The sequence below is a fragment of the Clupea harengus genome, chromosome 10 (genome assembly GCF_900700415.2).
Source record: "Clupea harengus chromosome 10, Ch_v2.0.2, whole genome shotgun sequence".
NCBI lineage: Eukaryota > Metazoa > Chordata > Actinopteri > Clupeiformes > Clupeidae > Clupea > Clupea harengus.
In genome coordinates, this window is record NC_045161.1 from 24,377,564 (window position 1) to 24,397,992 (window position 20,429).

The window sequence follows — 20,429 nt, forward strand, 5'->3', positions numbered from 1 at the left end:
TTAAGCTGGGTTTTTGGGTGCGAGTTCATAACAACCTCATAAGCCTGGCCAGCCAGCCCAGCAAGACCCCTCCCCTAGGGGAGCTCTAGGGCCACTTAGCTAATGCTAGCCATCAGGTCTCACAGCCAAAGGAATGCATGCTAGACAAACGAGAAGTAGAAATATCTTTATGCCTCTCTCCATCGCTCCCTCCATCTCTCTGTCTATCGTATTCTCTCTCTCCATCTCTCCCTCCATCTCTCTGTCTGTCTTATTCTCTCTCAATCTCTCCCTCCATCTCTGTCTGTCTTATTCTCTCTCCATCTATTCCTCCATCTCTGTCTGTCTTATTCTCTCTCCATCTATTCCTCCATCTCTCTGTCTGTCTTATTCTCTCTCCATCTATTCCTCCATCTCTCTGTCTGTCTTATTCTCTCTCTCCATCACTCTGTCTGTATTATTCTCTCTCTCCATCTCTCTGTCTGTCTTATTCTCTCTCTCTCTCTCTTGTATTCTCTCTGCGTCTCCCTCTTTCACTCATTCTCTTTTGCTCTCTTTCACCCTATCTGTCTCTCATTATCTCTCTCTTGTGCTCACTCTTTCCATCACATTCTCTCTAAAAGCCATGAAAAAAGGGGGTAGCCTAGAAAGAAAGAGAGTGTGTGAGACAGAGAGAGAGAGAGAGAGAGTCCTAGGGAAATCTGTGCTATGCAGCTTCTCATTAAATAATAATGCACCGTATGGATGTAAAAGAGAGAATGCGAGAGAGAGCCAGGGCATCACGTGTGGGGGATTCCTGCGGTGAGAGAGCACTCTGAGGCCAAGACGCTCTACATAGCCTGGTGACGGAGAGCACAAACGCCGGCCAAGCCGTACCTCAGTTAGCCTTGTGTCATTACAGCGTACCTCTGCCAACGCAGGTTCGCACAGATATAGTAGAGACTGCGAGTGGAGAGCCGTAATTAGCTGGCCTAAACTGACGAGCAAAGCCTCTTTGCTCAGTCAGGAATAGTTCCGTAAGGGCTACTACAGGAGGCAGAAGTCACAGCTAAACTGACATGACAGAGACACGAGCCAATACAAAGACATAGCCTATTCAGGAGAGCCTACAGAAATTGTTGCAGTTTTTGATGAACAAGTTTGCTGAACTGAAAATGACAGCTGGCCTCGTCACACTTTGGAGGTTAACGTAGCATGTTAACTCATTGGGCACCTAGTGTCTTCACTACTACAGACTTTGGAGAAGTGGTTCTTTCTCCCGGCACAAACACAAAGCATGCCCACACAGACTCCACCAAGTTACTCACCAGTCGACCAGCATGGCGGCATTGTTGTCCGCGATGAAGGGCAGCTCGCCATACACGCTCCAGAAGCCGAGCAGTAAAATCCACCAGAGTTGCATGTTGGCGGCCGGCTCTCAGACCTGTCCCACCCAGGGCCGTGCGTCCAAGGCAGCCTTCGTGAAGCGGGGCGCCCCCGGGCGCTGGAGACCCCTCATGAGAGGGCAGGGCGACGGGTGAGGGCACAGAGGGGCGATGCCAGTCTCTCTGTGGGCATGTTCACCCCACTGGGCCCCGCCGGTGTGTACTGGGTGGCGTATCCGTCCAAACTTTTCCCCGACTCCCTCCCCTCTGGTCCTGGTCGCCTCATTCACTCAGTGATCCAGCTCCAAAGGGGTTGCAAGAAGTCCCGGGATGATGTTGCTTTGTTTGTTTGTTTGTTGGTGTTTTCAGTGCTCTCCTGTGAATGTGTTGGTTTTTTGCTGTCTTTCTTTTTCCCCTCGCTACCAGCAAAGACGGTGTGTGTCTCCTGAGCGTTGTTGGCCTGGTCTGAATGAGTGGGATTGGAGCGTGTGTGAGTGAGTGAGTGAGCGAGAGACAGAGAGAGAGAGAAAGAGAGAGAGAGAGAGAGAGAGAGAGAGAGAGCTGCAGGATGCAGATTGTGACAAGGGATTAGCCGGACAGAAAAATCCGATTTTGCCAAGAGAAAGCAGCAGTCAGTGGATTTTCCATAGTTTATCAGACTCTGTGGCTCCGATGGATTTTTTTAAAGCTTCTCCTGGTTAACATGATATATTATGTTTTTTTCACTCTCTGACTGACTGTCTTGACTTTAATTCCCATTAATGATTCACCTCTCACTGTCACACTACACACTAAGAGTCTTGCTACTAACTGAATCCATTTATCAAGCCACAAACAAATATGTGCTTTTTGGAGAGCAGTCATTTTCGCTTCTCCAGACTTGCTTCATTAAAAAAGTCTCAACATCTTATCTTATTGAAATGTCCTAACAATGTAATGTACAGTGTGATTGCAAATGATTACTACTATTAAGTGCTCATGTACACATTTAAGTTGGGTGGAAAGAATCATTTGGAAAAGATGAAGACAGGACTAAACAAACAGGAGTCTGCAATGTGTGTAGTGATAGTCATTGCAATGTCATTTGTGTCATGTGATGCTGATGTATAGCTGCCCCTTCAAACTTGAACAGTGCTGCCTCTATCTGGCCAAGACCATTTCTCCAGCTGGCCACTAGTTGGCGCTGATAAGATGACCACTTCCCATTACCAGCTTTTCTTCCATATTCCATACATTTGTATTATTACTTAAGTAGATTTATGCTGTGGATGCCGGTTTACAGGCCATCATCTGCATATATGAGTTGAATCCATCCTGAATCATCTCTGTTAATCTTCTCTTTTTCCTTATGTCTCTCCTTGGCTCTGTTTGGTCCTTCTCCTCTTCTGTAGGTCAATACACAGTGATGATGGCTCATTTCTACCTGAAGCGGAAGATTGGCTACTTCGTGATCCAGACCTACATGCCTTGCTTCATGACCGTCATCCTGTCCCAGGTGTCCTTCTGGCTGAACCGAGAGTCCGTGCCCGCCAGGACCGTCTTTGGTCAGTGCCAGCTTGGCAGCAAATAAACCCGCTAAGTCTGAGAATAAAAGACATGTGTTTCTGTGCTGGCATGTCGAGGGCTGCTCTGGCTGGTGAGAGTGAGACCAGTGTGTGTGTGTGTGTGTGAGTGTGAATGTGTGTGTGTGCGTGTGTTTGTGTGTGTGTGTGTGAGTGTGTGTGTGTGTGTGTGTGTGCGTGTGTGTGTGTGTGCGTGTGTGTGTGTGTGTGTGTGCGCAGCTTTCCATCGTTTCATCCCGTCAATTATTACTGCGCTTAATGCGTCAATATTACTTATCAAAATGGAGATGAGAATCGACTGAAAAATAGATGAACAAAATAAAGAGCTGATCTGTGCCTGTGGCTATTGGGGAGGACAGGCTAGGACTGAGGCCAGTCTGCAGGAAACGCTCCTGGGTCTACAGCTCATTCAGTCCATATGAGAGAAATTCTGGGGTAATTTCACCCTGATAGCCAAAGGCTGGGGAGATCCCTTGCTTAATGGATATAGGCTCGCTTGGTCTCCAGTCCGTGTCTCTATGCGAGTCAGTTGGCTGAAAAGTCTTGCCACTGAGAAGAAATACCCTCAGGGACTTAAAATCTCTCTTAACCTGAGGCCAGGTTCAGCACCATGTTAAATGCGTGAGTGCAATGAGGATTTCTCTTATTCCTCTGGTTAATCCGACGCGTCTTCTCTGCAGGTGTGACAACGGTGCTGACTATGACCACGCTCAGCATCAGTGCCCGCAACTCACTGCCCAAAGTGGCCTACGCCACCGCCATGGATTGGTTCATCGCCGTGTGCTACGCCTTCGTCTTCTCCGCGCTCATCGAGTTCGCCACCGTCAACTACTTCACCAAGAGGAGCTGGGCATGGGATGGCAAGAAGGCTATGGAGGCTCAGCAGCCTAAGGTGAGCGTACTCTTTGAGGAACTAGACTCTGTAGAAATAGCAGCCTAAGGCGAGCGTACTGTTTGAGGAACTAGACTCTGTAGGCACAGCAGCCTATGGTGAAAGTACTGTTTGAGGAAACAGTACATCACAGGATTTCAACCACCACCTTTCCTCTGAGCGCTGAGATAGTGAATTGCCCTGTTTACTCCCACCCCCCACCCCCTCTGTTGAGTAATCATAATAATTCAGCAGCTGGGGTTGTAACTTTTATAACTTTATAACTGGAGTTGTAACTTTTATTGTAACATTTCCCCACTGTCCAGTGGCGTTGATCAGGCCAGGTGATCAGCATGATGTAATGCGAGTCTGCGTCAGGCGCTTCGTACATTAAGGCTTTGGCTCAGTCCACATGATCAAACACCGCTGTGATTTTTGAGTTTATTTAAGAAGGCAAAACACAGTTACAGTGATGAAAAACAAGGCTCTTGCTCACACAAAAATATATTTTTGAATATCTTAAAGGCTTGTCAAGTAAACTCTTAGAAATCACTGTGATAGAATTATAATTATCTATCAAACAAAATGCCTGACAAACTAAGGAGGTCCTACTTAAATAACATGGCACCACGTCCTGTTTTTCTTGGATCCAGAACATTTCGATGCTCCGCTTTACACATTAAAGTTACATAACACGTTTGTGTTCCATTCAAACGGCTAAGATAATTATATGGTTCCTTTGTCACCAACAGCTTTAAAAGACTGACACTTGTTCTTGCTTTCTCCATTGTGCGTGTGTTTGTAGAGTGGCAGTCAAGCAAACATCAATGTCGTCTGGGTACTTTGTGTACGGCAGTCCACGCTCAAAATACACTCCTTAAATGTCAGCCATTGTCAGACTTCATAGAGTTGCCATTATGTTTTAACTGTACTTTGATTTGCCCATACATCACCATTAGGGTCTGATTCATAGTGTTTTTCTAAGGCTTTTCACTGACTGGATGGTCTCGTTGTGGACAGCTCTGGTCCCTCCACTAAAGGTCACCCAGCAGGGATGGGGGGAAAAGGCTGCCTATCATTGTTTTCTTCAGAGAGTATCTATTTATTCACTTAACAGGAAAACAGACAGCAGGCAATAGCAGTGACCTTTAAATATCAAGGTGACCCCCCCCCCCCCCACAATCCTATGCGGATGAGGTACGGTGGGGTAGGAGGGGTGGGGGGTGGTGGAGGTTTAAGGGACTGGGTCCTATTTAGGGATGGGTATCGTTTGGTTTTTATCCGATACCGGTACATAACCGATACTTTTAAAACGATACCGGTGCCTAAACGGTGCCGGAACCGATACTTTTATAAAAAAATAAAAAAATGTTTACGATTGACGACATTTAAGCTTTATTGCCAAATATATGAACTGTTTAAAGTAGATTATATATATAAATAAATACAAAACACCTTTTAACTTAAAACTTAAATAATATATGAACTGTTAACAAAAGTTTAGACTATACTTAAATAAATACAAAACACACACACACACTCTGTACACACACTACAGCTTCAATTTTTTTTCTTCAAATTGAACAATATATTAACTGTTTAAAGTATATTATAAATATAAATACATACAAAACACTTGGCTTCAAACTTTTTAACTTCAAACTATGAACATTATATTAACTGTAAACAACAGTTTATAGTATACTTAAATAAATATAAATAAATACAAAAAACAGCTTCAAACTTCTTTTGCAAAAATATGAGCATATTTGCCTTTGGAGTCAAAAATGTATTATTTTGTTTGCATTTATTTCATGAAATTTCACCATTTTATGATTTGTTTATACCTATCTTTTCTAGCTTGTTTATAGTTAATCTTGTTACTTGAACACACTGAGTACGAGAAAATGTGTACTGCCCCTTTAAGAGACTACCGTAGGTTAAGTATAGCTGTCATCTCCGTTTATTTTTCAGTCTTCGGTTGCTGAACTGCCGTTGACTCTTTGCCTTCTCTCCACTCTTTTCACGCAATTGTTTTGTTGCATTTGCTGCACGTCGCGATGTTTGAATATTTTGGTGCGAAATACAGCCACACTTTTGACCGTTTACCTTTCGGTATTTTCTCTGTTAAAAGGTTGATGGCTAGTTCTGTTTGTGCTTGCTCTGTGAAATGCTGCATGCTCTTCACTGTCATAAGACTGTTGCTATGAAAACACCAATGAGCGTGAGCGACACAGGACAAAGTTTACATTGGGAGCTGGGGCAGTTTTACATGTGCCCCGCGGAATCTGCCTAGCAACCGTTTTCAATTGGCTCAGGCACCGAAATGAAGCACCGAAATCTGCGTTGCATTTCGGTCCGGGTAGGTACCGGTTGTATTGGAACCGGTTCCATATTGGTACCGGTTCTCGGTACCCAACCCTAGTCCTATTACAGCATTAGGCTTCGAAGGTGTTTGGATTGCTTATTTATATATTTACTTTGGTAAGTGGTTTCCCATGTGACCCACTCTGGCAGAGTTCATTATAAAACAATGAATGAGCTTAAAACACTGAAATAGAGGACAATCGATAGGCGAGCCACGCGAAGGGCGTGAGGCTTGTGTTGGGCCCGGGCGCAGAGCCAGGTCGGTCCTGTGGGCCATCTGTCAGAGAGGCTCTCCAGTGGGGTCAGTGCTGCAGCAGGGGGCCCTGAAGAAGAGAGGGTGTCCATATTTTAGTGTTTTTCGCTTTTGTGTTGGTTTAAGAGAAGCATTTTTAATTATGTGCATTTCAGCGGGCCATTGTATGTATAGGAAAGGAAATAAGAAAGGAAAGCTAATTTCACACCTGAGATATTGTTTGCTCGACATGGTCCTCTGTTCAAGAACAGAGAACTGAATTCACTGGTTTCACGGAGACCTTCTCCTGTTTTCACCTATGATCTCAGTCATCTATTCACAGAGTGTTCGTCCTGTTTTTACCTACCCTTTTATCTTTGATTTTTTTTGTCATTCAGTGCTGTGACTTATTATGTTCTTCATTGTTCAGGGTTTTAATAACGCCTTTCATCTGTTCTCTGCAGAGAAAGGATCCCTTGGCGCTCTCCAAGAAGCCCAACAATGCCTGCTCGGCCGGCGTAAACTACACTCCAAACATCACCAAGGATACGGCCATCGCGACCATTTCCAACAGCACGGCCGTGCAGCTGAAAAGCGGCGAGACAAAGGCTGCCATCGACCCTAAAAAGACTTACAACAGCGTCAGCAAGATTGACAAGATGTCCCGGATAGTGTTTCCTGTTCTTTTCGGGACGTTCAACCTGGTCTACTGGGCAACCTACCTTAACAGGGAGCCGGTGATCAAAGGGGCAGTGTCTCCTACATAAAAAAAAGCCTCTGGAACTATCACTACCTATCTTCTGTGTTTTCCTCACAGCCGTATTGTCCACTGACTGGACCTCTGTGTGATATGACGGCAGGCACTCATTCACTGTCCTCTGTACTCTTTTTTTTCCAGTCACATGGAGCTATCCTCTATTGCCATTTTTTTCTCCTTTTCATACATTGCATGATCAAAGCTCTGTGGGAATACTGTTCTGATACCTGCCTTGACTTTCTACTATATATTTGCTCTTATACTAGGATTCCTTAGAGGATTTTCAACAAGTGTACTCAACAAGGCGGTCAGTTTTCTTATGGAAAGATTCCATCCACTTTCAAGCCAACTAAACTAAACTAAACTAAACTAAAACGTCACTGCATAGCGTTTGGCATCCACATTTTTGCCCATTACACCTGAAACCAAGGTTAGTGTTTAAACGTCCAGCACGGCCAAATGCTATGCAAAAACCTCTCTTTTCTACTATATGGTCTCAGCTAACTGCTTGTTATCGTTCTCTCTTGCTTTGTATGAAGGGGGCATCAAGCCTGTAGCCGACTTCCGACTGGACTCGGGCCACATCCAGCCCAGAGCCAGCGGTTACTGGTGCTGCCCGTAAGGAAAATGTCTGTAAAAACATATAGGAATCACACTTGTCATGTACAATACTTGCATGATAAATCTGTGGTAAGGAGCTTGCATATACATTTCACACTAAAATGGCATAATGCCCTTCAACATGCAAGGTAGATCATATATAAAACATATTTATTCTATGTTACTGTATATGAAAGGGGCCATAATTCTGTGTGTTAACACACTGTTATCGTATATACTACTGTATATAAAAATGAACATATGAATTTTACAGACTTTTTCCATATGGGTGCAAGGTCTTGGAATCATGGAGAACTGCAGGTGTTTGTTCCAAGCAGATAAATAGCCATTGTAATTGTGTTGCCTTCAGAGTGAAAACTCCACACATGTGCACTGAAAACTGCAGACAGCGGTGTCCTTTTGCGAAGCCAGTGTGGCTGCTCCCCCGTTTGCCCTCAGACATGTACAGTGACTCAGCTATTTTGAGATACTGACAAGGCTGACTTTACGTATTTACACCACAGAAGCAGCCACTGATATTTCACTTAAAACAAAAAAAAAACAATGTAGTGATGTAATAATAATAATAATAATGTTATACTGTACTTTGAGGTCAGGGTGAGAGTCACGAGTCTGATGGCAGACTTGAAATCATTTGTACTGTATATAACCTAATCACAGTGTATGTGCGCTGCTTGTGAGGTGTGGTGGGTCAGTTGGCTAGGGGATTGGGAGACTCCATTGAGGAAGGATTGAGTGAGCCAGTGAGGTTGCGTAACAGTAAATGGCGAGGCCAAGCAACGCAAACCTCAAACTAATGCTCAGCTCAGATTGTTGAGACGCTACAATGGAAATAGTTCAGGCTTTGGCAGCTTCGATGATTTTTTAGAAACCTCTTTTTCTTATGTCAGTACTACTGCTGCTTTCACTCATTTTGCGATAAGCGTGACTATACTGTAGGTATTTAAGTACCGTAGTGTTTTCATTTGTATTGGCATTACTTGCTTTCTTGCTATTTTATGACAGTTTTACGGTTTTGATGGGGTGGGGGGTGGGGGGTGGGGATTTTGTTTCTCCTTTTTTTGCTATATTGTGGTGTGGTCCGAGGTCAGGGTGGTTGTGAACAGGGGCCTGTCTCCTACACTGAGTGGAGACAGATACCCATTAGAAGCCTTAAAGAAAAAACTCCTTCACTTATTTATGAGGCTCCTTCTGGTACCATGTGGTGGCTTTTCTACAACAGGTTTTTTCTGTCTCTTTGGAATTAAAACAATGTATCTTTCAGTGATTTCCAAGGACGTCTTCAGAAAAGCTCAAAAGACCAAGGCAAATAGAGAAACCAACTCCACATACTGTATCTATCAGTGCTGTGATCTACAGAGCAGACAGTCTGTTGGGTCTAATTGGCCATGTTTGCTGCCTACCCTGATCTGGAGTAGATACACACCAGATTAAAGGTATAGTCCACGAATCTACTCCCATACACTTTTTATTTTCAATTTGAATTGTTCCTCATGGCCCTCTAGCTGTCCGTTCAGTGTTTGAAAAAAAAAAAAAAACATTGGTGTTTGTAGCCAGTCCTGGCTCTGTAAATGGGGAACAAACACTGGCTTGGACTGAGCCATAAACAATCATCCCGGCCAATCAGCACACGTGCTTCAGGAGCACGGAAGGGAGGACTGTAACTTGATTAGCTGTTGAGCACAAATATCAACAACTTTTTTTCTCTTAAAAACCACAGCTAGGCCAGAACTGTTCTGGAGTCCACTTTTCTTGACGTTCTAGACTTCTAGAGTTCTACAGTCCACTTTTCTCCACGTTCTAGACTTCTAGAGCTCACTGTTCTCTGTTTTGCCGTGTTTCTAGTTCACCTAAAACCCCATCAGGGCCACAAGGAGCTGCGGCGGGGGCCTAACATCATGATCTCAACAGAGGCTTTGTGCCATACTGTACTGTAGGCCTGTGCGCCAGTGGGACTGCCCTGGGATGTTTCTGAGCACACTGCTGCCTCTGTTATGTCACATAAAGTCCCTTTAGTGCTACTCCGAGGGAATTCAAATGGCCAGAGCAAAAAAAACTTGTGTCGTAGGATTTTGGTTTGGAAATGGAGTGCCTGTAAATGTTAACTCACACAGGGAGATACTATAGTGCTGATGACAATAGAAAAACACCACAACCCCTCTTTAATGCACTGAACACAGGACAGAAGCATCGTTTGAACTACTGATGTCAATTGAAGAGTGCACTGTGGTGCTTTAAGTCACAGGGCACATCCTTCAGTTACATCTCTGGGAAACCCATGTACATTCGTCCTTTGAGAATAACTGTCTGAAGCAATAAAGTCATGCCTGGTATGCTTTCTGGCCAAGCTCTGTTGTTTTTGAGCCCACCTGAGGTGATAGCTGCTATGTGCTAACTGCTTTCATCTTTCACACTCCCATTTCCCAATCCTGCTGTGCAGTGTGTGTGTGTGTGTGTGTTTCTGTCAGTGTGTGTGCGTGTGTGTGTGTTTCTGTCAGTGTGTATGTGTGTTTGAGTGAATACTCCCAAATTTGCAGCGCTTGTGTCCAAGTATGGGATTTACAGGGTGTTTTTTTCCGCGCAGATGGAAGCACTGAGATATGAAAAGTGCTGGAAGATGAATGAGTCCTGTGGTATGAATTGGATCAACTGGAAGGGAATCTCCCCATCCATTCAGCTTTATGGAGAGAAAGAATGGGAAGTATTAGTGTCAAAGGGAGACTCTCACCACTTGCTGTTTTTTCCCTCTCGCTCTATCTCTCTATCTCTCTCACCCCCCTTGAGTTGGACAGTGGGGCATGAGATTTGAGCGGAATGCTTATATTTAACGGTGCTGAGGCTGGACTCAAGAGAGAGAGAGAGAGATTGTTGTGTGAAGCTTTGCATCATATTTTCCTAATGGAACAGTCTGCATGGTCGTGGCCGAAGAAGGATACTCCTGATTGCTCTTGGGATTATAGACCACAGACACACACATACACACTCTCTCTCTCTCTCTTTCTCTCTCTCACACACGCTCTTCCACACACACATGCTCACTCATAAACATGTTCTGGCCAGAGTTCCCAGCAGAAGCAGAGGTCTGAGCTGAGCTCCATCCATTCCCATGCTTCTCGCTGTGGTGGCAACATCTGGACCACATCTGTTTGCCCAGGATTTAGCTCCACTTAAGTTGCTTTTCCTGTTCGCTGTGCTCGCACTTGATGCTAGTGTAAGCTTACACTCATGCCACCAGTTGAGTGTGTGTGTGTGTGTGTGTGTGTGTGTGTGTGTGTGTGTGTGTGTGTGTGTGTGTGTGTGTGTGTGCAGCATGTAGCCAGGACGAGTCACAAAAGACTTTGAACAAAGGATTGGTGCAATTCATACTCCTTCTAAAAACAGCAGATTTGTTTTTCTTTTGTGGTATGGAATGTCCATTTGCAATGGGAGAGAGAAAAAGCAAACCAACTTTATCATGTCCTCTATGTCCTATAAGTTATGATGAATGAAGTGGAATAGAGTTGCAACTATTTCAACATACAATCAAGTTATGATGACTAAATGTCAGAAGACAACCACTCACACATGCTTGCTTTATACCAACATTTGTCTTATTCACTTCTTCTCTGCATTTTTTTCACAGAAAGTATTTTTGTTTGATATTGTCTTTGAACAGTTTCACAGTTTTGATCCTGAGTCATGCAGTGGTCTTAGAACTCGAGTACACTTAAGTTTGGTTGGGATAAATCTTATAGATGTCTTCCACAGTAACAAATGCCAACTCATTAAATGAGAGATTTGTTGGATTGTTGTTTTTTTCTGTCGATTTATTGATAGCCTACAGGCAACCTCACACCTAATTAACACAATAATCAGGTTCTCACCTTATCATTATGTGTATTGTTCCAGACGAAATTAGTTTGGGATGGGAGGCCTATTTTGTTGAATATAATAATGTTTGGCCGGTGGCTTTCGCTTATCTTATTCTATTAATGTTTATTTTTCTTTCTCTCTGCATTACTGTAAGCAACCACCAGAGGATACTGTACCATACATTCAGTCATGGCGGTCAAGCCAATCTATGAAAAAACTAGTTCGCTTCATTCGATGTATAATTCTGCGTTGAAACCTATTGATTGTGTTTAACCTGTTTTCTTAACCCATTGGAAACATTTCGGCAACTGTAGGTAGTGGTTTTGGCAGCCTGCATGAACCACACGTTTGGGTCTTGCAGATTACACCACAGTCGACCTCTTTTGCGAGAAATGTGTTGATCAGATGAAATTCACTTGTGGTCGTAAAATATCTGGGGTTGTTAAAGTAGGCCTTAAAGTAGCCCCGTTAAAGCGGAAGTGGTGTTGCCTACTGTGAAAAGGGGTGTAACTTTTGGAAAAGATACTCGAGCGACATGGACCTATATTATGTCATTTTTTCCACTTGAAACAGTACCCAAATGCAAGTAAAACGTTATTTCCATTCACCTTACAAAGCAAAATAATTGTAAAACCGTCAAAGTATAAATGATACAGAAGAATGCCTCGTCTTACTGGTGTTCTCTCTGATCAATTGATTCCGATGAAATAAGTGCGCATGCCTGTGGATGGCCTGTGTCATATTCGTTACTCGACTAAATGACAAGTAGCCTAATTAGCTTACTGAGAGACATCTGGAAACAAACCCCGGCATTCACACATCTGTTCAAAACACATTTCAACATCTTACCTATTACAATATACACAAATCTCATGCATTGTAATGACACGCAGCTTACCATTTTGTCGCCTTAAATATCGTAACCTAATACTATTTGTCTTCAAGTGTAAGGAAATGATCTGCGCAGTATTTTCCGAAGAACATTACGCTTTCAACCCGCAAACAAGCACATTGCAAGTGGTGTGGACACAGCGTAAAATATATCCACAACTCCCCGAATCCTCCAAATACTGACAGGTGAAGCATCAAAACGCCTAGATTTATGTCATGTTTAATGGAATTCTATGAGAAAGCTTCTTCTAGTGCATATGACGTCATTTTGGAGAAAGGGGGCTTCCAACGAACGCGTTTTGGGGTGCGAAAGGGGAGTAAATGGACTTAGTCACTATGTCTGTGGATGAACGGGTGCCATCGAAGGCATTGCAACTTCAAGGAGCAGGAGGGGTTCGTCAACTATCTGAGATCATTCATTATCGACATGAGCGAACTTAGGGAAGGGATAGACTCTTTCTGCTGCGGATGCAACATTCCCTTCACAGGATTACACTACATCGGCAACTGAGTGCGTAAATTGCGCATTTGTAGTTAGGGTCTTGGAAGAAAGGAGTAGCAGTGGACCACTTTTCTACGCTTTCATTTTTCACCAATGTCTCATCCAAGCTGGCATTCTCCTCATTTCAATATGTCTACTCAATTTTTGCTCGTCTTCTTACTTCTCTCCGTGTTCCGTGCATGGTAAGTGATGTGCGGATTATTCACCTTGCCTTTGTGTTTTAGGAGGGTTGTGTTCACATGACAAATAAAGACATAAACCTGTGCGATTAAATGTTCATTCCACCAGCTGTGCACCTACACAGACAAACATTGAGGGTCTGTACGTAACATGTCATTTTGTCTTCATCCCAGAAAGTTTTCTGTCGTGTCATTTAACTTTTTGTTAAACATAGCATATGTTTGAAGGGGAACATCCAACACCCCCTTACATTGATTGTAGAATAGAAACGAAGTGACGGGCGAGGCGCTACTCATAAGCGCGTGCTGATAAAGTAGCCTGTATTAAGCAGCTAATCTCTACTACCTTAACTTCGAGAGAATTTTCACATCTTTTGTTAACAAGTAGGTTTGTTTGACAGTAGTCCAGTAATGGTGCTATTGTGTCCCTAGTACATGTTTATTGCAAGTCCGCTTGTTTTAAATACACTATGAACGGTGTGTTTGTAAAAATCCGCAGTAGGCTATAAACAGACACTGACATTTAGTGGAGAATTCTGTGTATCTGATTCAGTGCCACATATGCTGCACGTATATGTAACTGCATAGCGCACAGCATGCATAGAGCAAGGGAATTTATCCGATTTATTCACGCTGCCATAACAGACGTGGTATATAAAGGGAAATTAAATGTATCCTTATTATTGCATTTCGGATAGGGATGTCGGTTTATCTCCAACTCTTTAAACAAGCTCTGACAGAGAACAGGAGTTTATAAATAAAGTTGAATTACCTGTTTAAATAACGGTGACCGGAAAACTACATTCGTGCGTGAAACAACTCATTCGTTTGTTCGAATAACCCCATTATGTATTTTTCCAGTTCTCAAAGAATTGAAGCCGAGGACGAATATGATGATGACATGACAGTGAACCAAATGCTGGCCCCAAAAAGTCACCAGACAGATGCGACGCAGATATTGAACAACTTACTGAAAGAATATGATAAAAAACTTCGACCCGACATTGGAGGTAAGTTGCATTTACCACATCAAGAAAATACGCTCCCGGTCTAGCAGAGCGCAGCATAGCGCTGTCCATGGTGCTGAGGGAGATTCGCAGTCTATTGTCACTGCTGCCGAACGAGAGGGTACAAGGGTGATATTTAAGCACAACTGTACAAACTTCAAAACTAGTAACGGACTGGCATGTTAAGCATGGATCAATATGTAACAAGGCCAGGGCCATGCACTGACATTTTGGGGGGCAGGTGCTCAAGTTAAAAACACCGCATTCACCGACAGTTATTTATCTATTAAAAAAAAGTTACCTGCAGTAGCACATCATCACATCTACCTGTATATCTATCTATTGTTTTACGTAGGTCTATGAGCTATAGTTTAAACATTTAATGATAATCCATAGTCTCAATGAAGGTGTGGGTCATACTGAACCTTTCCTTGACAGCATAGATGGCAACATGGCTACAGCTCTATCAGCGCACCAAATAAAACGGGTGACGATTGCATAGACTATTAACCATGTTATTCCTATTGACTTGATATAAATACGTTTGTAAGTTGCCTGTCAAAGGAAGTTCACTCGTTTTTATTGACCCAAATGCAGTTGTCGGGTCCAGTTATAACACGCATTTAATTGAAATTAGATCTTTTTTTTATGTTAGAAAAAAGTTCCCCGAAAAAAGGGCACTCTTCAAGTCAGAGCGCAAAGGGCAGGTACTTCAGAGGTCTTTGCACGTGCCTGAAAAAGGCTTTCCGGTTCCACGGCAGTATCGTATCATGAACATCTTGAGCAGGTGCACTCCTCCGTGTGTTTGCACAGGACATTTCAGCGCGCTGTCCCCGAAGCAGAAGCCGGTTACCATGCATTATATATATGCCACGCATTTCTATTCTATTCTGTGAAAACCTTGCCCTGTCCAAAGCGTTTAACTGAATCAGTGACCGCAAGCAGACATTTTAGACCGACTTAATTTCATAAGTTTGTGCAAAATGTCTGGAGAATATGCTTTACGACTTCGTATGTGTGTAATAGTGTTAAAATCCATGAGAAAAGATTGGAATAATAGGTAAGCTTTATGGGCATAGCTAGAGGTATGCATGTTTTAAATTGCCTCACATCACAGCTATGAAGATGAATAGCAATTTGCAATTCATTTCACTGCCCGATTATGGATGTAATTGGTTTAATGGCAGCGTGGGTTTGCTGGGCGTTTGGCGTTACTAATCTCAGTATTTAAATCCCCATGGGTGTTTCCAAACCAGATCAAATGAGAGAAACAATGGCAACATCATCCCCAGTAGTTGTGACTCAAAGAGCTGACCACATTCATATTTCATGCCTAATGCCTCTCAAGCTCCCTGATATCGGTGCTCAGCGCGACATACAGCATTATAGTCTGCACATGAAATGCCTGTAAGTGCATCCGAAATATATGAGGAAAACAAAAGACCTTTCAGAACATAACTAAGGATGTGTGTGAGTAGGTCCTTGAGCTGTGTGTGAAAACACTGAGGAAGTCCAATAACGCAGTGTATGGAGAGGGGGGGGGGGGGGGGCTGTCTCTCTCTTCCTTGGACGGAGCTTATGGATCATCTCCGGGTGTTGTCAAGTGAGGAGCAGTACGCGTTGAGAAAATGAAAGGGCCCTCCAGATGGAGCCGGGCCAGCTGAGCCCATGACCCGCTCTGCCACCATTTTGTGTCTCGGATCACCCAGCCTCAGTATGGGCCTTATTACCCTCCTCTGAATCACCCTTCCCTCTCTCTCTCTCTCTCTCTCTCTCTCTCTCTCTCTCTCACACACACACACACACACACACACAAACACATACACATTAACCATCTCTCCTGCTCTCTCTCTCTCTCTCTCTCCCCCCCCCCCCCCCCCACACACACACACACAAACACATACACATGTACCATCTCTCCTGCTCTCTCTCACCTTCTCTCTCTCACCTTCTCTCTCTCTCCTTCTCTCTCTCTCTTTCTCTCTCTCTCTTTCTCTCTCTCTCTCTGGCTGTCATTTCTACTGGGTGTCACAACACTCATTACTGACAGCCACTGAGTAAGGAGGTTCCCTCTCTGGACAGGGGACAGCAATGATTGCTACCATCTGAGATGTATTGGCCTGGAAGTTCCGACATCTTGTGTTTACAGACAGATGACTGTTTGGGTCTGTGCACATGTCATGGTGGCATGAATTTTGCAAATGATGAGTTGAGTGCTGGATGTAGACTGTGCAACTTTGAGTGGAAACCTTGATGAGTTGGTTTTTTCGTTTTTTTCAATGTTGCGGTTTGTTGTCAAAATGATTGTTTCTCTGTGCCCATAACAACCGTGCCCTGTTGTTTATAGAGTACAGGAGGACTACTGAAAATCCAATTTACTCTGTAGATCTGCATGAACAGAATGAAGATTGGCTTTCAATACCCTAGCAGAAGGCTAGCCCAAATACATAAAGTGCTTTCAATAACTTAGCATAAGGCTAGCCCAAATACATAAAGTGCTTTCTCAACCCTAGCATAAGGCTAGCCCAAATACATAAAGTGCTTTCTCAACCCTAGCATAAGACTAGCCCAAATACATGAAGTGTTAGAGGAGACTGTAAACAACAGCTATGGATTGCACTTGAAAAGTACAGATGTACAGATAGTTATGACATGTCCCTCTCTATCATCCATGATACTGTGGCACTGCGGTCAACAGTGACCTGTGCACTTCTACCTGAGGTCTTCCTGAAGGGTAAACCAACATGGCACCTGACTGGCTTGATGTGAGGATTCATGTTCCAGGGGTTTTCATTATTTTAAAGCAAATCAATGAAAACACAGTGGAAATTACAGTCCAGTTGTGGAAAAACTACCGACCTGTCAAATTAACTATGACAATCTGACTCTCACTAATTTGATTTATTACAGTCATCACACTGGCCATTCCAATGTAGCTATAGAGGCAATGCATCTCTCATCATAATCCTTTACAGACCTCTAAGGAGATCATCATCATCATCATCAAATAGCTCTTCTGCCAGCCTGTTCAGGGAATATACACTGCCAAGTGCACTGGAACCTAGTCGATTCTAATCAGGCAACAATAAAGTTTACCTTTTATGGGTCCTATTTGTCGCGCCTCGCAGCTTTAATGTGAAAAGCCTCATATAAATTAATTTATGTAAACGACATGAATGGGTGAAAATGAGAGAGACAACAGACCCATGTGCTACAGCTCCCTTCCCAGTAGTGATTCATCGTTAGTTTTGTGATGAGCATCTTCCATCTTTGAAAGGAAAGTAGGATCATGAAAAAGCTTGAAAGCCTGCTTGTGAGGCGTGTTGGCGAAGTCAATGCTTGCGTATATGTTGGGAGAAGAGTCTCAGTAACCAACAGCCGCGGAGGGACGAGACTGGGCCATCTGTGTTCCCGTTGTGGCCCAATTGTGTCAGCATCCTTCCGGACCGAGAGTTAGGGGCAGTGTGGAGGTAGAGGGCCAGGGATACTCTCCAAAGTGGGTCAGGCCTTCTGCACAGTAACCGCTGTGAGCAGAGCAGCAACAAGACTAAGCCATTACGCAGGGAAATGGGAATCCTGCGAGCAGCGTGGGGGAGGTGGAGGGGGAGAAGGGGGGGAAGGGCTCTAACCGTGTGTGACACCAAGGAGTTACCAATTGGAGTTTAGGAAGCTGGCTCATCACTGTGAGTTTGCCTGGGGGCCAGGGAGGAAAGGGAGGAGAGGGAGAGGAGAGGGAGACTCAGGCGTCAAGCCTGACAGCGGCGGCTCCGAAGATGTCAGAGCAATCCGCCGGCCCGCCATCACGGCAACCACCTCACCTCGGAGTCGGAGTGCCCTGGCAGCATGACCGCTTATTATAGACCTCCAGCCTGTGTTAACCAGAAATCACTGCTCAAGCGTGAAGGTATAGAGAGGTGTGGGTGTGTGTGTGTGTGTGTGTGTGTATGTGCCTGAGACAGGGAGAGAGAGGGTAGAAAGAGAATAAGTGACAGAGCTTGCCACATAACAGTTGCAATTGTAGGGAGAGGCAAGGGACTGATAAAATTATATATTTATGTTAGTTTCTAGCAGTGTTATTCAATCTGTTATTCAATGTATGTGTGTTTGCATGTATGCATATCCATATGCACATCAGTGAATGTGTGTGTGTTTGTGTGTCTGTCTGTGTGTGTGTGTGTGTGTGTGTGTGTGTGTGTGTGTGTGTGTGTGTGTGTGTGTGTGTGTGTGAGTGAGTGAGTGAGTGTTTCCAGTTTCAACACTTATATTCTTCTGTGAGCACAGTTCTGTTTTAGGACTAAGTCTTACAATCCCTGGTTGATTTGCACTCCTGAGATGTGAAGTGGGTTGACGCAGACATGCAAGGTGTTTCCGGGTAAGAGTCATGGTGCTGTCTGTGGGACAAAAGGGTTAAAAAGCCTCATTGGAGTCATCAGGTGGGCACCCTCCTTCTCCGGTGTTTCGATGATAGGCCCACAACACCTCCAGAGGGCTCATCGGCAACACCTGGCGTCTCAGATGTGCCCCCCTCTCGAATTCCCAAATCCTTAAGCAGCCTGGTAGTTGTCTTACCCACAAAGCCTCTGCAGCCGACTTCCACTGGGCAAACTTTGGCTTTCCAGCCACGTTGCTCAGCATCAGCTGCCAGCTCAGCGTACTTAAGGCTCTTTCGTTCGTAGGCCTCCTCTACAGCGTCCTCCCAGGGCACAGTCAGCTCTACGATGTACACCTTCTTAGTTGAGGAGGACCAGAGCACGAGGTCTGGTCTGAGGTTCGTAGTGGCGATCTCTGGTGGAAAGTAGAGCCTTGGACTCAGATCCACCACGAGCCTCCAGTCTCGCGCTCCTCCCAGCTGACCGAGGTCTGATGTTGTACTGGCCTTGGTCTTGGTTGGCTTTGCACCTTCACAGACGAAACCTCTTGCAGATGTAGGCCGGGATGATGGAGGTAGGGCATTGATGGTCGTTCGTCTGGTCTCCAGCATAGCTGCAAGGCACTTCAGCACTTGGTTGTGCCGCCAGGTGTAACGGCCTTGAGTCAGGCCTGTCTTGCAGCCAACCAGGATGTGTTTAAGGTTTGCTGGAGACGGGCAGAGTGGGCACGTTGGGTCTTCTCCGTACCATTGTTGAAGGTTACTGGGAGATGGCAAGACATCATACGTTGCTCGTAAGATGAAGCTGGTGTGAAATGCTTCCATACTCCACAGTTCCTTCCAAGAGAACTTCCTTCTCTCAACTCCCTCCCACCTCATCCACTGTCCCTGTTTCGATTGGGAGACAGCCTTTGCGCACCTTGTTGCCTGCTCTTGCCGACGCACCTCCTCAACGACCAGACCTCTGCGCTGAGATGGAGCTGCCTTGTGCCAAGATGGTCTGCTCTCTCCGAGGCCAAAGCCTCCTCTCCCCTGTTGCACAAGGCCAACGATGTCACGATGCCTTAGGTCTGCCTTTGCCTGCTGTGTAGCTGCGCTTGCAGTCCATTTCCTTCCGGTCGCCAGAGTAGGAGCTGTTTGGGCTACACATGGGTCACGGGATTCCGTTAGTGTCATTTCCAGCCTTACTTTGGAGCACTTGAATTCCTCTGTAAGACTGGACACAGGCAGCTCCAGAATGCCTCTTCCATACAGCCCTATGTTGCTGAAGCACCTGGGAAGACCCAGCCACTTTCTGGCAAACGAGCTGATCAACCTCTCCAGTTTTTCAACCTTTGAGATAGGGACCTCATAGATGGTAAGAGGCCACATCAGCCGGGGTAGAAGACCGAATTGAAGGCACCAGAGCTTTAACCTGCCAGGAAGCAGGGACTTGTCGATACTCTCAAGGCCGCAGATTGTGTCCTGCCTAAGCTGGTCCACTTGATCTTTGTCCTTGAGGTTGGCATCGTACCAGCGCCCTAAGCTCTTCACTGGCTTCTCTGACACTGTTGGTATGGGTTCCTCGCCGATGAAAAAGCGCTGCTCTGACAGCTTGCCCTTGACGACTGATATGCTCCTGGATTTGCTTGGCTTCATCTTCATCCGGGCCCACTCGAGGTTCTCCTGGAGCTTTTTCAGCAGTCGTCTTGTGCATGGCATGGTTGTTGTGAGTGTGGTCATGTCATCCATGTACGCTCTGATGGGAGGGAGACGAAGACCAGCTTTGAGCTGCTGACCTCCTACCACCCATCGAGAGGCTCGGATGATGACCTCCATTGCCATGGTGAAGGCTAGAGGGGAGATGGTGCATCCTGCCATGATCCCTATATCCAGG

General features: G+C 44.8%; 3 protein-coding genes across 6 annotated transcripts in view; 2 read left to right on the forward strand and 1 right to left on the reverse strand.

Moving 5' to 3' along the window:
* gabrb3 (gamma-aminobutyric acid type A receptor subunit beta3) overlaps positions 1 to 1,856 on the reverse strand; it is a 70,313-nt gene extending 68,457 nt beyond the window's left edge. For both annotated transcript variants that reach the window (XM_031574511.2, XM_031574509.1), the window contains exon 1: positions 1,287 to 1,856. In XM_031574511.2, the coding sequence (XP_031430371.1) occupies positions 1,287 to 1,381 (95 nt within the window). In that variant the 5' untranslated portion in view covers positions 1,382 to 1,856. The remainder of the gene's footprint in view (positions 1 to 1,286) is intronic.
* The window catches only part of gabra5 (gamma-aminobutyric acid type A receptor subunit alpha5), a 30,808-nt gene extending 22,976 nt beyond the window's left edge, over positions 1 to 7,832 (forward strand). For all 3 annotated transcript variants that reach the window (XM_031574513.2, XM_031574512.2, XM_031574514.2), the window contains 3 exons: positions 2,735 to 2,887; positions 3,586 to 3,797; positions 6,840 to 7,832. In XM_031574513.2, the coding sequence (XP_031430373.1) occupies positions 2,735 to 2,887; positions 3,586 to 3,797; positions 6,840 to 7,142 (668 nt within the window). In that variant the 3' untranslated portion in view covers positions 7,143 to 7,832. The remainder of the gene's footprint in view (positions 1 to 2,734; positions 2,888 to 3,585; positions 3,798 to 6,839) is intronic.
* Positions 7,833 to 7,942: 110 nt separating this feature from the next.
* Positions 7,943 to 20,429, forward strand: part of LOC105895013 (gamma-aminobutyric acid type A receptor subunit gamma3) — a 104,370-nt gene continuing 91,883 nt past the window's right edge. The window contains exons 1-2 of the mRNA XM_031574515.2: positions 7,943 to 13,180; positions 14,039 to 14,187. Coding sequence (XP_031430375.1) covers positions 13,092 to 13,180; positions 14,039 to 14,187 — 238 coding nt within the window. The 5' untranslated portion in view covers positions 7,943 to 13,091. The remainder of the gene's footprint in view (positions 13,181 to 14,038; positions 14,188 to 20,429) is intronic.